The sequence below is a fragment of the Syngnathus acus genome, chromosome 10, assembly GCF_901709675.1.
Source record: "Syngnathus acus chromosome 10, fSynAcu1.2, whole genome shotgun sequence".
In the NCBI taxonomy this organism is placed as follows: domain Eukaryota; kingdom Metazoa; phylum Chordata; class Actinopteri; order Syngnathiformes; family Syngnathidae; genus Syngnathus; species Syngnathus acus.
Genome location: NC_051095.1, coordinates 21,436,167 through 21,450,134, shown reverse-complemented (window position 1 = coordinate 21,450,134; position 13,968 = coordinate 21,436,167). Strand labels below are relative to the sequence as shown.

At 44.8% G+C, this 13,968-nt stretch overlaps 1 protein-coding gene across 1 annotated transcript in view; it reads right to left on the bottom strand.

Annotated features, from left to right (window-relative positions):
* The window catches only part of efnb1 (ephrin-B1), a 58,204-nt gene extending 53,521 nt beyond the window's left edge, over positions 1 to 4,683 (bottom strand). Inside the window, exon 1 of the mRNA XM_037263074.1 lies at positions 3,784 to 4,683. Within this exon, the coding sequence (XP_037118969.1) occupies positions 3,784 to 3,899 (116 nt within the window). The 5' untranslated portion in view covers positions 3,900 to 4,683. The remainder of the gene's footprint in view (positions 1 to 3,783) is intronic.
* Positions 4,684 to 13,968: the final 9,285 nt, after the last annotated feature.

Below are 13,968 nucleotides of genomic sequence, written 5' to 3'. Positions count from 1 at the left end.
CCCGGCAGCTCTCGGAATGGCGCTCGGGCTCTAAGTCCTCCTCTGCATGTAATGAGATCTCTATCAGAGGGAAACACAATTCCCAGTTTTAAGAGTGAACGGGGCACTAAGGTGCATATCGCAGGGATAAAGGGGGGCAAGCAGGCCTCTGACCCTCTCAGCAGTGACCCGCACAGCAGTCAGCAGCAGAGAGGAGCTCTCCGTGCAATCAACCAAATCCTCCTGCTGGGCTTGGGCTCTTTCTGCTTCTTGTTCAACAGGTTATGGCGGTTTCGGGTTTAGCGAGCAAGTTTTTCTTTTTAAGCTCCTCCTGAAATTGTGTTTTGAATGCCGGCACAGATCAGTCTTTTGAATATTGATTAGAAGTCGAGAATTTGCCGGCGTGCCTTCAAACAGCGTGCCTTGACAAGAGCTTGATAAGAAAACAAAAACAAAGATAAGACAGATAGGTTCTTTTGGACTAATTGCTCATTGTAAAAACATTTTCCCCTTTACCTTATCAAGCTAATTAGAGAAGAAAAACTTGAACTTTAAATAGAACGGTAATCTGAAAGAAGAAAGCAATTTCATCACCCTTTTTGACTTTCAACTTGCAACAACTCCTATCAAGAGGCTATTTTCTCCTTTAATAAGATATTAAAGACCAGTGCTAATCAAATCCACATTAGTCTTGAAATTTAGTGAAGCATTAAGCATGCACTAAACCACAGCAGTCAACTGTTAAAGTGAGTCAGCCAGCTAAGACCAATTGACAGCAGCATTACAAGGAGCGACATAACGAGAGACTAGTGTTGACCTTTCTCAACACAAAAACCCTCTTATGCTATTTTTTTTTGTTGTATTTTGTGGCCTGCAAATGCAAGTCAGAGGCCAAGAAAATGTGTTTCCAAGCCTCAGCAAAATGCGAGTTCAACATCAGTGCACCAGACTGTCGGCCAGCCTGCAGTCGTTGTCTTGCCTTATTATTTCAAAGGTGTGCAAGAAAGTTTCCCAGCCTTTCCCATCATGCTGTTTGCCTCCTGAGCTACGGCAAACAGGCCGCCATGACTGCGGGTCATGAGGTAAATATTAGCTTGCCAGGGTTGGACTAGAGGACGTGCAGGAGCCACTCGCAGCAACCTTGTCAGATTATCATGAAATTGGCATCGCTGCAGTATTCCTGTGTGTGTGTGTGTGTGTGTGTGTGTGTGTGTGTGTGTGTGTGTGTGTGTGTGTGTGTGTGTGTGTGTGTGTGTGTGTGTGTGTGTGTGTGTGTGTGTGTGTGTGTGTGTGTGTGTGCGTGTGCGTGTTGCTGTACGGGTTTCAGTCATAGCGAGAGGACGTGATCAGTCATAAGAAAGTGACATTTTCTGGAGTAATCCCACTCAGCTAAATGAGAGCTAATCCGATTTGCTCTGATAAAATGTTACTTTTTCTTTTTTTTTTTTACCAGCCAAGATGCTGAAGCATCCAAGCTCCTGCACTGCTTCTCCTCCACTATCTCAATTATCTATACTGAAGTAGGAATGGCCATTTTAGAAAATGTCCTTCAATAACTATGAGGGGAAATAAATGATCAATTAACCATTAATTGTTTTCTCTTCAACAGTTTGTTGTTATTAATGGTGGTATTAGGAATTCATACTGAATGTTGTGAACTCCTGTAAAAATGCCAGAGTTGAAATAATGCCGCACAGAGGAGACTATCAACAGCACCCCTGCTGGCTTGGACCAAAGAGCGCATTTCATTTGGCCTCAGTTTCAGTGATGAATTCACAAACAATTCCATAGAATCAACAGAATTTCAGTTGATCAGTTAATGGATTACCGTCTCAAGCCTGAAGTAAAAGTTTGTTTGACTCTTTCCCACAATGCACTTTTGTCATGATGTATCTTTGCTGTTCAAACACACTGAAAAGAAATCAATTAGGTAGACTTGCAATTATTGATAAGACAGGCGCCAGAGTTCTAACACATTAAAATCTATAACTAATGGAGCACCAGCAGCGACGTGAACATAAATGCAGACACACACACACACACCTAAATAAAAATAACAGGGCCAGCCCTTCTGCTTTCCTATACTTAGGCTCATAACTCATGGCCTGCGGGGAGGTGCTGGTATTGTGTTATTTGGTGTGTATATGTGGTACAGTGTGCAAGCAGAGGGCTGCATTAATTTATTAGCCCAGACAGCAGTTTTCCCCAAACTGGGACCGGAAAGTAGGACATCATAAATCGAGATAAGTCACCTGATAGTGTACTGTACTGTACATCGCTGCGTTATCATAGCGGAGCGATATAGGCCCCGACTCGGACGGATTTATTTGAAAAAAGAAAAAAAAAAACAATGCTGATTGCTGTACAAGTATTCTTTTTTTTATTGCCCGTCAGACAGCGCTGCTGACGGATACGTTTCAGAAGAAAAACAGGTTTGTCTGTTGTTATTGCCAAGCCTGCAAACGGCAAGATAATTGTCTATTGTTTTCAAAGCACACAGCAGCGGGATAATTAGATTGGGGGAGAACACTTTGCCGAGCGCCTTATTGTTCCACTGTGAACTTTATGAAATATTCGGTCAGCGGGGGGAATTGAAGTAGAGCGGAGTGGGGAAACAGATGGAAGAATAATCTTTGACTCCCTAAAGCAGCGTGGCAACTTTTGAAGAAAATCCCTTCAGGTGACATCAACAATAAATCAATAAATGTAATAAATGTCACATTGTTCTTTATTTGTCTAGACCCCGCCGAGGGTGTTTAAATGAGTTTAACTTCAGTATCTGATTATTGCTTCTGAAGGCAACCAGGGCTGACGAGCGGGTCACCGTGTGAGGCTCCGACTCAGACCTCACGCACATTCTCTATACGTTCTGTACGAATATAAATACACCAATGAGCACAACTAATATTCCTACCCACTGGCTGCACAACAAGCTCCTATGACATGTGACATTTCGGGGATAAATCAATTCTGGCCTCGCTTGCTGCTGAAGGTCAGCTCTCTAGCACATAAAGGCTATTTTTGTTTTTTGTTTCTTTTTACTAAATTTTCCCACAAGGCGTGTGCGATTCAACACCACGCAAACACGGGAGTTGACTCTGAGTGGGTGATAATTGCTACCAGAAAGTATTTTATTAAAAGCCGTCTGGGCTTGCACTGCTGTGTTTTGATGAGAAAAATAGGATATTTTCCCAGCAGCTTGCATCAGAGAACCTAACCCCTGATTTCCCTGAGTTGATGAACAGAACTTCAAATCGGATCCAAGTGCAATTCAGCTCCCAAGTGTTTAAAACACTTATTATTCCCCTGCTATCCGAAAGCACGGCTTCACACATTTCCGTGGGTCGGCGTTGGAAGGGTGCAAAGCTGCCCTCCAATGGGCCAGTGTTCAGAACACCTGGACCAAACTTGATTCATTTAGCTGGCTTGCACCTTTCCACTTGTAATCTACTACATCCTGCTGATTACAACAATTAGGAGAAATGAGTGGAAAATTCTAAGAACTCCCACATAGCCGTGATTAGAGCAAAAATGTTCTTATTAATGTGGCGTATAAAGGTGCATGTTACAATTTGTCATAATGAAGCATTTATCATGGCGCCTGTAGGGAAGTTTTGTTTATAGTGTGCACGCCTGTAGCTGGTGGTTGAAATTAATCAACACACAAAAAAAAAAAATTTTAGTTTAGCTGTGAATAATTGCCATATTTCACAGAACATTTAAAACAGGACTGCGCCCTGGCAAGTTTTCTTCCATTACGCACGCACCCGATGAGTCAAAAAATAAATGAAACAAGAGACTTACTTGGGATTTTGCGAGCTCCAAACGATGCTCTCCAGAGATTTGGCTGAAAGTAGCACCGTTCTACACGTCAAGATAAAGATCCAGAGGTAATACTTCCAACAAGCCAGTAGTGCCATGCTGATAAATGTACACGCACGCACGCACACACAGAGTGGGAGCCGAGAAGGTTGGGACGCAAAGCCCAGCACGGCAGCGCGGAGTCGGACAGCCTTTATGAGAGTGTGGGCCGGTGAGAAGGTGAGCGTCGGTCAGTCGGGAGCATGTGAGCTCGCGATTACAGTCATGTCCTTGTGGCCAACTTCGTGAGCTCTAGTCCGGGCCCAGTGTCCTTGACTGAACCCTCGCTTTCGGTGCACGACAAGTGTCCTGGACGGCCTGTGGCTGCTGGCGCACGAGCGGCGACCTTCTGGTCAAGAGAATTAAACTAGAAATAAATTGTAGCTTTTAAAGGCTAGGGACGCACAGCGAGACAGCGTTGTCAAATCTCGCTCTTTGTCGGTCTACTGGTACCTGTCGCTGCCTCCACATCCATCCATCAGTCACAAGTCCAGTTGGGGGTCCAAAAGCTCCAAGACATTCCAGGGTGCTTTGTCACTCCCCGCTATTCTTATTGGGAATGAAGTGAGTTTCTATTGTAAATTCCCCTCCGGTCTCCAGGGGCTGCTCGGCGTGCGTTGCCGCCGGGTCTGTGCTCCGACTCGGACGCGCTCCTTGGCCAGAAATAAAAAAATAAAAATGATAATAACAATAATAAAGCACTCGTGCGGGTGGATAAAACAAAACAAGGTGAAGTCAGCTTGCTCAGTGATTCACAATCCAAGCGCTTTCTTGCATCCCGGTGTATTTCTTTGGCCGTGTCCAAATCGCACTCTCTTCAGCGGCTCCAGCCTGACTGTAACCCGATCTGAAGCGAGCTGGGCTTTGGGGACCGCCCATCACGCGCGTATCAGCCAATCACATCGCTCCGTTTCAACTCGCAAGCAGGAAGCGATGGCATTTCTTGGGGTGGGGTGGGTGAAGGAGCGAACCAGTATCGGGCTTTGCTCCACACACCCAAGCCACCTCATCGACCCAAATTCATTTGGACTTTGCGATGACTTTTTGTCATAGCGGAACTTCAGCGAACTGTATGACATCCTGGTGGACTTTAAACTCTCGCCCCTATAAATTCAAACTTGCCGGAATGGCCCTTTAACACTCGCCCATAAACATATCTCCAATGTTGACGCTGAAATAAATCTAAGTGAGCGACTATCATTTCTATGTAAACAAAACGTCTAAATTTGTAACACTTGAAGTGTTTCAAATGTTCCGAAGCGACTGTATAGGATTACAGTGGCAGTTATTCTGGTCCTGTCTTTCCCCTCTTTGAAGGGAATGGTGATTAATGGCCTCTTTGGATCTCTTTCGAGTTGTCCCCTTTCGGAATAATGAACTGCATGAGAACTTATCCTCCAGTGTTTAAAAACAATAGCAGGCCGGTAGCCTATAGTCACTGCAGGCCATTCATTCACTGAGGAAGAAATGCTTGACACATAATTGATCATGTCCATGTCTGTGCCCCCTTTGTGAGTGTGCCGTGTGTGTTTAGTTTGGAAGACGCATGGAGAGAGTTTCTCCTCACTTTTGACCAGGTTTGGTCAAGCAATGCTGCCCCCTAACGGCGGTGATGGTTGGTAAGAATGTGAGGCGAGCATGCGGCTGTTGAGCAGCGCCTTTCCAAAATTTCATTGAGCCGAGGCCCATACGAGAAGTTACAGGGCATACCACCCACCCCTCAAAAAAAAAAACCTCACAAAAAACGGGTATTCTTAAGCACCTCAGTACTGAAAGAGCATTTAATTGTTCTGCTTGGACATTGTTGGCTGTGAACAACGATACACTCGATGTGGCTGATAGTTTTCAAAACTACGAGTGAGACAATTTCTGCCACACTGCAAAAAACGTTTTTTCTCAAACGTGCTTTCACAATTGTGTCACCTCTATCAAGTAGTCTGTTTATTTGTTGAAGCAGGACAACACAAGACCACAGAATAGACCACTGTTTTCACTGAACAACTTGGCATGGGCAGAGGAACAACCCATTCGATTTTGATCCATGGATCCAAGGAATTCCTTTTTTTTGTAAACAGAAAGATAATTCAATTTGTATTTTTTCATTTATTTCTGAATGAAATAAGCATGGGTTTTAAACAGGACACGCACATGCCGGTCGGTATGAGGGTGAGGAGAATTAAGTCAGCAAATGGCTGATCATATACAGGCCGCTAAAAGCTTGTCCTGATTTATTACCCCCATTTTTCCTCCCTGATCTGTTGAGAAAACAGTCTGAGCCAATAATCGTAAATGTTGGACATGTCCAATATTTCTGCTCCGAAATCCGTATGTGTGGTCAACACCTGGGACTCCGTAACTGTGAGTCTTTGCGTCTTTGCCATTGGGAAGTGACCTGAAGGTCATGCTGTTCCAGGACACAAATAGAGAAGTTGCTCATTCATTCAAGATATACTAGTGGAACTATATTAGAAGTGAAATGTTCCTACTGCCTTCCAGTTCTGACTGACAATTCTGCACACTGCATCGAGCAGTATGCATTCTTATCCAGCCAAATGCTACAAAACGCTATGAATGAATAATGCCCCTAAACATACTGCCACAGCAAGTCAAGACTTTAATGACCCAAAAAATGAAATCTGGTTTGTTTTTTTAATGTCGTGAAAATAAAAAGCGACATTATCCAAATAGCTCAGAAACTAATTATATCGGCCCCTAAAGACATTGACGTTTGGGCTTAACCTGATACCTCTGCTGCGCAGAGCCTCAGATTGTCACCTGATCTTGTCGAAAGCAGCCTGCATCGAAGAGCTTGAGGTCTACCACAGCCGGTGGTAGCAGTCCAATAGGAATGGGACTCCAAGGCGTTAATAGTCGACATCTTGCACGACCATGATCAGGCTACATAGCTCGGGATCAAAAGCCATTTATTTGCCAAGGGCAATATTGCTGTGGGAAGCAATCAAAATGAATGTTGAGCGTTTACCATGACGCGTGGCATTGGAACAAGAACAACAAGTCGCTGTATCTATTTCTCGGGGATTATGGAAAGAATGTGAAAGATCTGGAGAAAAACACAACGGCTTAAGAAAGAACGATGTGCTTATAAGGGAAAAAGGAGTGTTGAACGATGCTTTCAGGTCCCTACACACCGTGGCCCACGCACACACACAGAAGAGACTGTCGTCTAAGAAATGGTGGCATTTCCCTGTAATGAGGTCATCATGTTAATGTGTATACTTGGCGGTGATTAGTACTTCTATTAATAGCCACAGAATTAACTTAGGAGCCGCCGCAACAAATAGACATGAATTTAATCGTGTGTCGAAAATGTGTTTCCATTATTCTAATAATGGTTACTCGAGCAGCATAAATCAAATGAAAGCAGAGCAGTTTTCTTTGACTCTTTTGTTTCCCCCTAGCTGAACCCTCGCTACCAAAGGCTAAAGTTCCTGTCCAATCTGATATTTGCACTAAACAAACACAGAAAGCATGACATCATTCCTGGATAAGGCAGCCAGCCGGTAGTCAGGCCAGCAACCTCAAAGTGAAAATAAATCACAGTTTAAGTAGCTTTCTCTTGCTTTTAATCTGCCCTTAATGAAGTCTGGCACATTTCCCCCCGGTGCGGCTCCGTGACACCGCCGTGATCTACGGGCCGGGCTCGGAGCGTGCCGGACCGTAGCCTCTCCGTTAACCGTGCCTTTTTATCGGGCCACGTGGATGCGGCTATGAGCCCAGCCCGTCGGCATGCACGGGGTCAAGTGGTTAACCCTCGTTATCTGAGAGAGGACGAGGAACATGCGACGCTGACGTTCCAGCTGTAATCAATATCCAGCGGCCATTAACGACCGAGACAACACATAGAATCCTGAAAAAAAAACACACACTTACACTCACCCGTTTGCCATCCGTCTCACGCAGAGTTAAGTGTCCTCTATTATAGTGCCGGATACACACGGCCATAAACAACACAGATTCTCTCCAAACACCGAGCCATTGAAAGAGTGGGAAAACTCGGTTCATGTAAACGGGCTATTCTGGGCGCTGTCGCACGAGTTGTTTCATTCCGCTTTGATTCTACTGGAATACCAGTAAGGCCAAACAAAACAGCCGGGCCCATCCGCAGACGTACATTTCCTGTTTGTGCAGCGCTTGATTGCCGGCCAGACATCTTCCTCCTCGCTCGATGGCTCACTTCCTTCTCCATCTTTCCCATCCATCATCTCATGACTGACGGTGAAGTGCTGATTACAGACAAATAATCATCTCTGATAAACAGATGCTGGTTGGAACATCCCGGCAGGAGATGGAAGCATCGCTCCCCCTTCCTCCTATCCCTCCTCTGTCACATCACTAATAAGATCTGATGGCAAGCCCAGACAATAGACGTTTTCTGTGTAACCATTTTTGTCGACATATAAACACACGGCGGCGGCTCTTGATAGCAATCCTAATTAGTGGATGGCTGTGATCCTTTAATCTTAACTCACCACAGCTCCCGCCGTTACAGCTTTTTCAAGAGCTCAAATGAGATTTCAAGAGGAGAAATTGTCCTTTTGAAGTTGAAGATCACAAATTTGACGAAGGAAGAGAGGTCGTTAAGGCACGCGCTGGCAGACACACACATTTTATTAACTGTGTGATTATTTGTACGCGTGAAACTGCATTTTGCCAGTCTGCGGCCTGGAGGGCTTGGGGAAGAGCGAAGTTGATGGAGAGTATATGCCAAATTCTTGCCCGGGGGGGATGTTCTGTCCATTCTAATAGAATTACAAGCTTCTGAGAGATGCATCTTTTCTCCAGGGCTACTTGTCTGTCAAACATTAGGTCACACTCAGCGCCAAAACGAGTGGGAGAGCGTCCACAGAAGAAGGGGATAGAAGGGGGCTGAGGGCAGCGAGAGAAAAAAAACGTCTGGAGAGGTGCCTCGCTCCCTGCTGAGAAAAGCAGGCAACAAAAGTGAGAAAAGGGGGTGAGGTTGGAATGAGAGAAAGCGGCAGGGAGGGAGCTGGTGAAGGAGAGTGAAGTGAGTGGCGCTTGGGGGTGAAAGAGAGAGGAGAGAGTGAGAAAGCTACAAAAGGGCTGCATTTGAATCCATCCTAATTACGCTCTGCGTGATGGACAGGACCTGCAGACATGTCTGCTATTCTTTTCGAGTGTGTGTGTGCGGCGGGACGGTGTGATGATGGGAGAAGCCGACCTCTCGTAGAGATGTCTACTGCCAGCAGCCTGAATGGGACAAAGACCTGAATAGAAACTTCAAAGCGACCTCTCCAAGCCCCCTCAGCCACCCTCCCCCCAGCACGGTCCCTCGGCTGTGTGATGGTCAACAACCTCCGGTTCAACTGATGTGTGTTTGTGTGTCTGCGATTCTCGTGTTATTTTCGATCTGCTGCGTGCATTTCTTGGGGGAGGAAAATAATCATGCATTTCAAAGTGTGGGTTATTTTGTGGATGTGTATTTTTCTTACTCATGAGGCTGTTATGCTTTTGAGCGCGCATTGCAGGATGCAGAAATAATTGGAGTGGAGGATCTGACTCATTGCCCCCCCTCCTTCCTCCAACCTTCTTCACGTCACTCCCTCTGAACTGAGCGCTGGCTCTCTTTGGCAGGACCTGAAGAAAAAGAAGGAGCCCAAACAGAGCTAACGTGCTGAAGACATGATTGGTGTTAAATGACACAGAGGGATTTAGCATCTAATTTGATTCCTGTTTCCATATACTGATTTTGGCTTGTGTTATAAGATCTTGTGGTGTGAGTCATGTAATTATTCCATCTCGCGTGGGCTTCTGATGAACATCCACTTATCTCCACCTTCTCCTCTTCAAAATGTTTCCTCTTACAGCTCGACTGCCAGTGGCTGTGGGAATAAACAGGAAGACTCGAGGGTGAGGGCCAAGCCAAAAGTGGGAAGATAAGATTTGTATGAGGGGCGTGTGTGTGTGTGTGTGTGTTTAAGTGTGTAAGTGTGTGTGTGTGCATGCAATTGTGTGTGCATCCGTCCAGTATGAGTCCACTTACAGCAGTCAAGAGTCAGGTCAGGCTCCAAAGCTCATTGGCTTAAGATGTCATTGTTGCTGCCTGGTGTCACTGACACATCCTCTGTGACATCATCACTCAGGATTCAGGAGCACATGATTCATCTCACTTCACTGCTTAACTGAATTCAAGAGCCATTACACTCCACCTCTAATCTGAGGACTGAATAAAGTCACCTTATCTGAGTTTCTATTTTACGCTGGAAGGTGCAGCGAAGAGTCCCACAGCAGCTTTGATCATATTAATTATATGCCAAGTTGTAATGGGAGCTGTGTTTTAATATATGTATTTTTAATTTCATACATATGTGCCTTTTTTTCCCCCCTCAAATCTTTCCGGTAGCCATCATCTGCTTCTGGGAAAATACACTTGTACTTGAGCCATAGAAAATCCCCACCGAGATAACCTTATCATAAGATATGTTATCCGTTGTTCTGATGATGTCATGCGTTTTCAGTGCAGCTATAAATACAATGGCCACAAACATTCCTGAAGGCAGTGCCCGCATGCTGCAAATGGCTAGACATAAGGAAAAACACAGCAAATTTGCTTGAGTGGTACCGAGAAACAAAACGATAAAACCATGAAATTATTGCCTAACGTCAAATTAGGTTGCAATTTTTCAATACAACGCAGCAAGACGGAAGAAGAATTTGAGCGGTGCAGATGAAAAATAGAGATATTCACTGAAGAAACTGAACCACATTAAAGATATTGCAACATCATCATCATGTCCATTGTCATTTATTACAAAAGGCAACATATTATGGAAAATGGAGTTGAGTCTTTGGGCCAACAATCAAGTGTAAAATTAACAACCATGGCTATATTTTTGTTTCTATCTATTTCTGAAAATGAGAAAGCCGTTCTGCCACTGGTTGCTTGTCATTAAATATCATAGTTTTGATGAATATACTTTACAGGGGTTAACTTGTTTTTTTACATTTGATACTATATATGGCAATAAAGACCATTACAGCAACAACCTTTCTCTGCAGCCTTCTCACAAGATCTTGGGCCTTGCCCAGCACTCCCCCAAATCAATTTATTGTATTTGAAATAGTGAAAATAGAAATGTGCGCACTTTTGGCATCAAGCAATGGAGACAAAAAATAAGGTAATACAAAGTTGTAAATCTAAAGGTGTCCTTGTTAGTAAGCAGCTGAGGGTACACAAACACACTCAGCCTCACCATCAAAGCATTAGCAATTACTCCCATGCTCCCTCACTCTGGCATAAATCTGCTCTTATCTCTGCTCGCTGCAGGATCTGGGAATATCAGCCTCAGCATCTGCTCCAACTACAAACCCGGCCTCTAAAAGCACAACAAAGTGGTTCTGCAGGCATAAATAAAGGCGGGAGGGGCACCAGAAAGAGGAGACGGAAGCAGAGGAAGGAGCAGACCAAAAAAAAGATAGGCAGAGGGACATACAAGGGTGTGTCCCTGCTTGTCTCATTAGCCCGAAGCATTTTGGCTCATTTCTCTTGCAATCTGTCAATCAGCAAGAAAGAATACTTTAAAAGCTGGTAGCAGCAAGGGTGAATAAAGTCTTCACGGGAAATGAGGATGAGTATGAAGGAAAAGGTCAACAACCTTGGGTGGGGTAAAAGGTCAGAGTTGAACGGTCAGCGGGTGAAGGCCATGCAAGTGAATGCCACTGTGTCATATTTATTAGAGCTGTTGAGTAAACTGTTGTCTGTAAGACAGATGAGTTTGTAAACTCATCTGAGAAGCGGCTCATACAATGCTTTGAACTGAGTTTTAAAAATAGTATGTCAACTATGTTAAAGCGGGCAGTTATGGTTTCCATATAAACATTAAATGTTGAAAAGTCATCAGTAGGACAGAAAACAATAAGCATATTTGTCCAATTTGAAATTTCGAAACTCAGAATCCTGTGTGAAAGCCTTACAGGGAAACGCAAATCAACATTTTTCTTTGCAATATGTTGTGTATTTGGAATTACACGCCATAATTGGAACCAACTTCCAATCAATGGAAAAAGTGGTTCCAATCCCAGTTGCCAATTCAGACCTCTATGAAATGGAAGCAATTTTACCCTGGAAAGGTACACTTGGAAGCGGTTTCAAAATAAATTGGAAACATGTCAAATCATTATCCCCACCTATTTGGTCTGCTTTGTCAGCATACTGGCTTGACTAGGGGCATTTCTGTTATACTCGGGCTAGTGGATTGTTTTTCCAAGATCACTCATTTCATTGCCCAAGTTCCAGTTCTTAGGAGACGTTTTAAAGACATTTTTCGGATTCACAGCATTCCTTCTAAAGCGGTCACAAATAAGATCACTGTCGGACCCCAATTCATTCCCATGTCTTGCGTACAGACATATCATTCCCGGCCGGGCATAGTGGGCTAATCAAGACCTGGAAGCTGCTCTCCACCCTGCGTCTGTCACTTACATCCATCTTGCTGTTCATTCCAGCCGCATTAGCTTCTAATAATCATGCTATATTCATGTCCAGCTAAGGATGTCTCCATATTGTGATGGATGCTCATTATAATTGTGGGGTAATAAAGTTAAATCAGCCAGCGGTAGTTTCACGCAAGGTAAGCAGAGCTGCAAGCCCAAATATCAGATTAGCGTTAGCATTAGATAACAGCTTTTGATATACTATGGCACCTATTTGATTGCTCAGTAGAGACAGTGGAAGGAGCGGGGTAGGGGTCTGGGGGGGGGGGGGGGGGGGGGTGGCAATGTGTCCTTGAGTGAACCTAAACCTTCATGAATAAAAACAACAAAACAATGAGATGCAGACCGGTGGTTGACGTCAGGAACCTCCACAGGCCAAGCAGTATGTGGAGTGGAATGAGCGCATGTGACAGATCCGCCCATAAAAGAAGCTCATGACAAGAAATATGCTAAATTCCATAATTATTTTTCCTTGGGATATTTTGAGGTTTGCCACAACTATATTATAAGACACAGAGGATCTGGTGGTCTTTTTCTCAAGCATTTCCAGCCTTTTTTGGGGGTTCATAAGGATCATTTTGTCAAGGGGAGAACACGCAAAGTCCACGCAGAAAGCCGGAGCTGGGATTCCGACTCCAAACCTCAAAACTATAAAGCGGACTTGCGAGCCATATGGTGTGCTATACAAAAACCTCAAAGAAAAATGGTTGTGTCACTTGATGTGTCACCTAAGTACCATCAGTGCCCCCGGACGGATTTTCAACAATGTTAACCCAGTTTGGGAGATTGTCGATGATTCCCGTTTCCTGCTCTGTGATCAAGCACCGCATTGCTCACACGTGACAGAAACGACACAGGTGATAGATGAACAAGTCTCCAAACTATTTTAGGGGGTTGTTTATTTTGCTCACGTTCACACTCGAGCAACATCGTTCATTGTGATCTCTTTATCGCACCCCCACTCCTACTGCTGCTTTACCTCCATTCCCTCTATGCCACCCAGTCTCCGGGTGGAAACCAGTACCCGCTATGAGACTGTCGAATGTTACTTACCAGTTCAAAGTGAACATGAGCCCCGAAAACGCCCCTGGGTCACCAATGTGGTTTTTGAGACAAAATGTTGCGAGTAAATGTTATGAGGAAATACCGCAGCTCCAGGTGCTGGGATCGGTGTCATGGGTGAAAGGTGAGGGGTCACACACTGCCCCCTCAGGGCTGTGTGAACCCTGACCTCCCGAGACTGATGAATTGTGTGCTAACAAGGACCAGCTCTCCCTTTACTGTGCCTGCACTCTCTCGTCTTGTCTTTGGCTCTGGCTAATTTGACCCCGCCCCTCCCTCCGCCTCTGCAGAGTTGTTATACCTGCTTGAACCTTGAAAGTACCTCACCATCTGTCCTCTCCCTTGGATTTATAATCATCATCATATCACAGTCACACTCGGTATAGCAACGCGCATGCATCATCCAACTCCTGTCTACTAGCGGAAGCATTAGTTAAGAATAGAATGAATGAATCCGTATCGGGAGGGGCGTTAAATCTCGGCCATCCGTTGAAGTGCTCTCATTCTAATGAGGCAAGCTAACCTCGTCGCTGGCTCACAGTCACACACAAGTGAAAAGCTAATCGCTGGCACGTGCACGGCCAGCGCAGACAG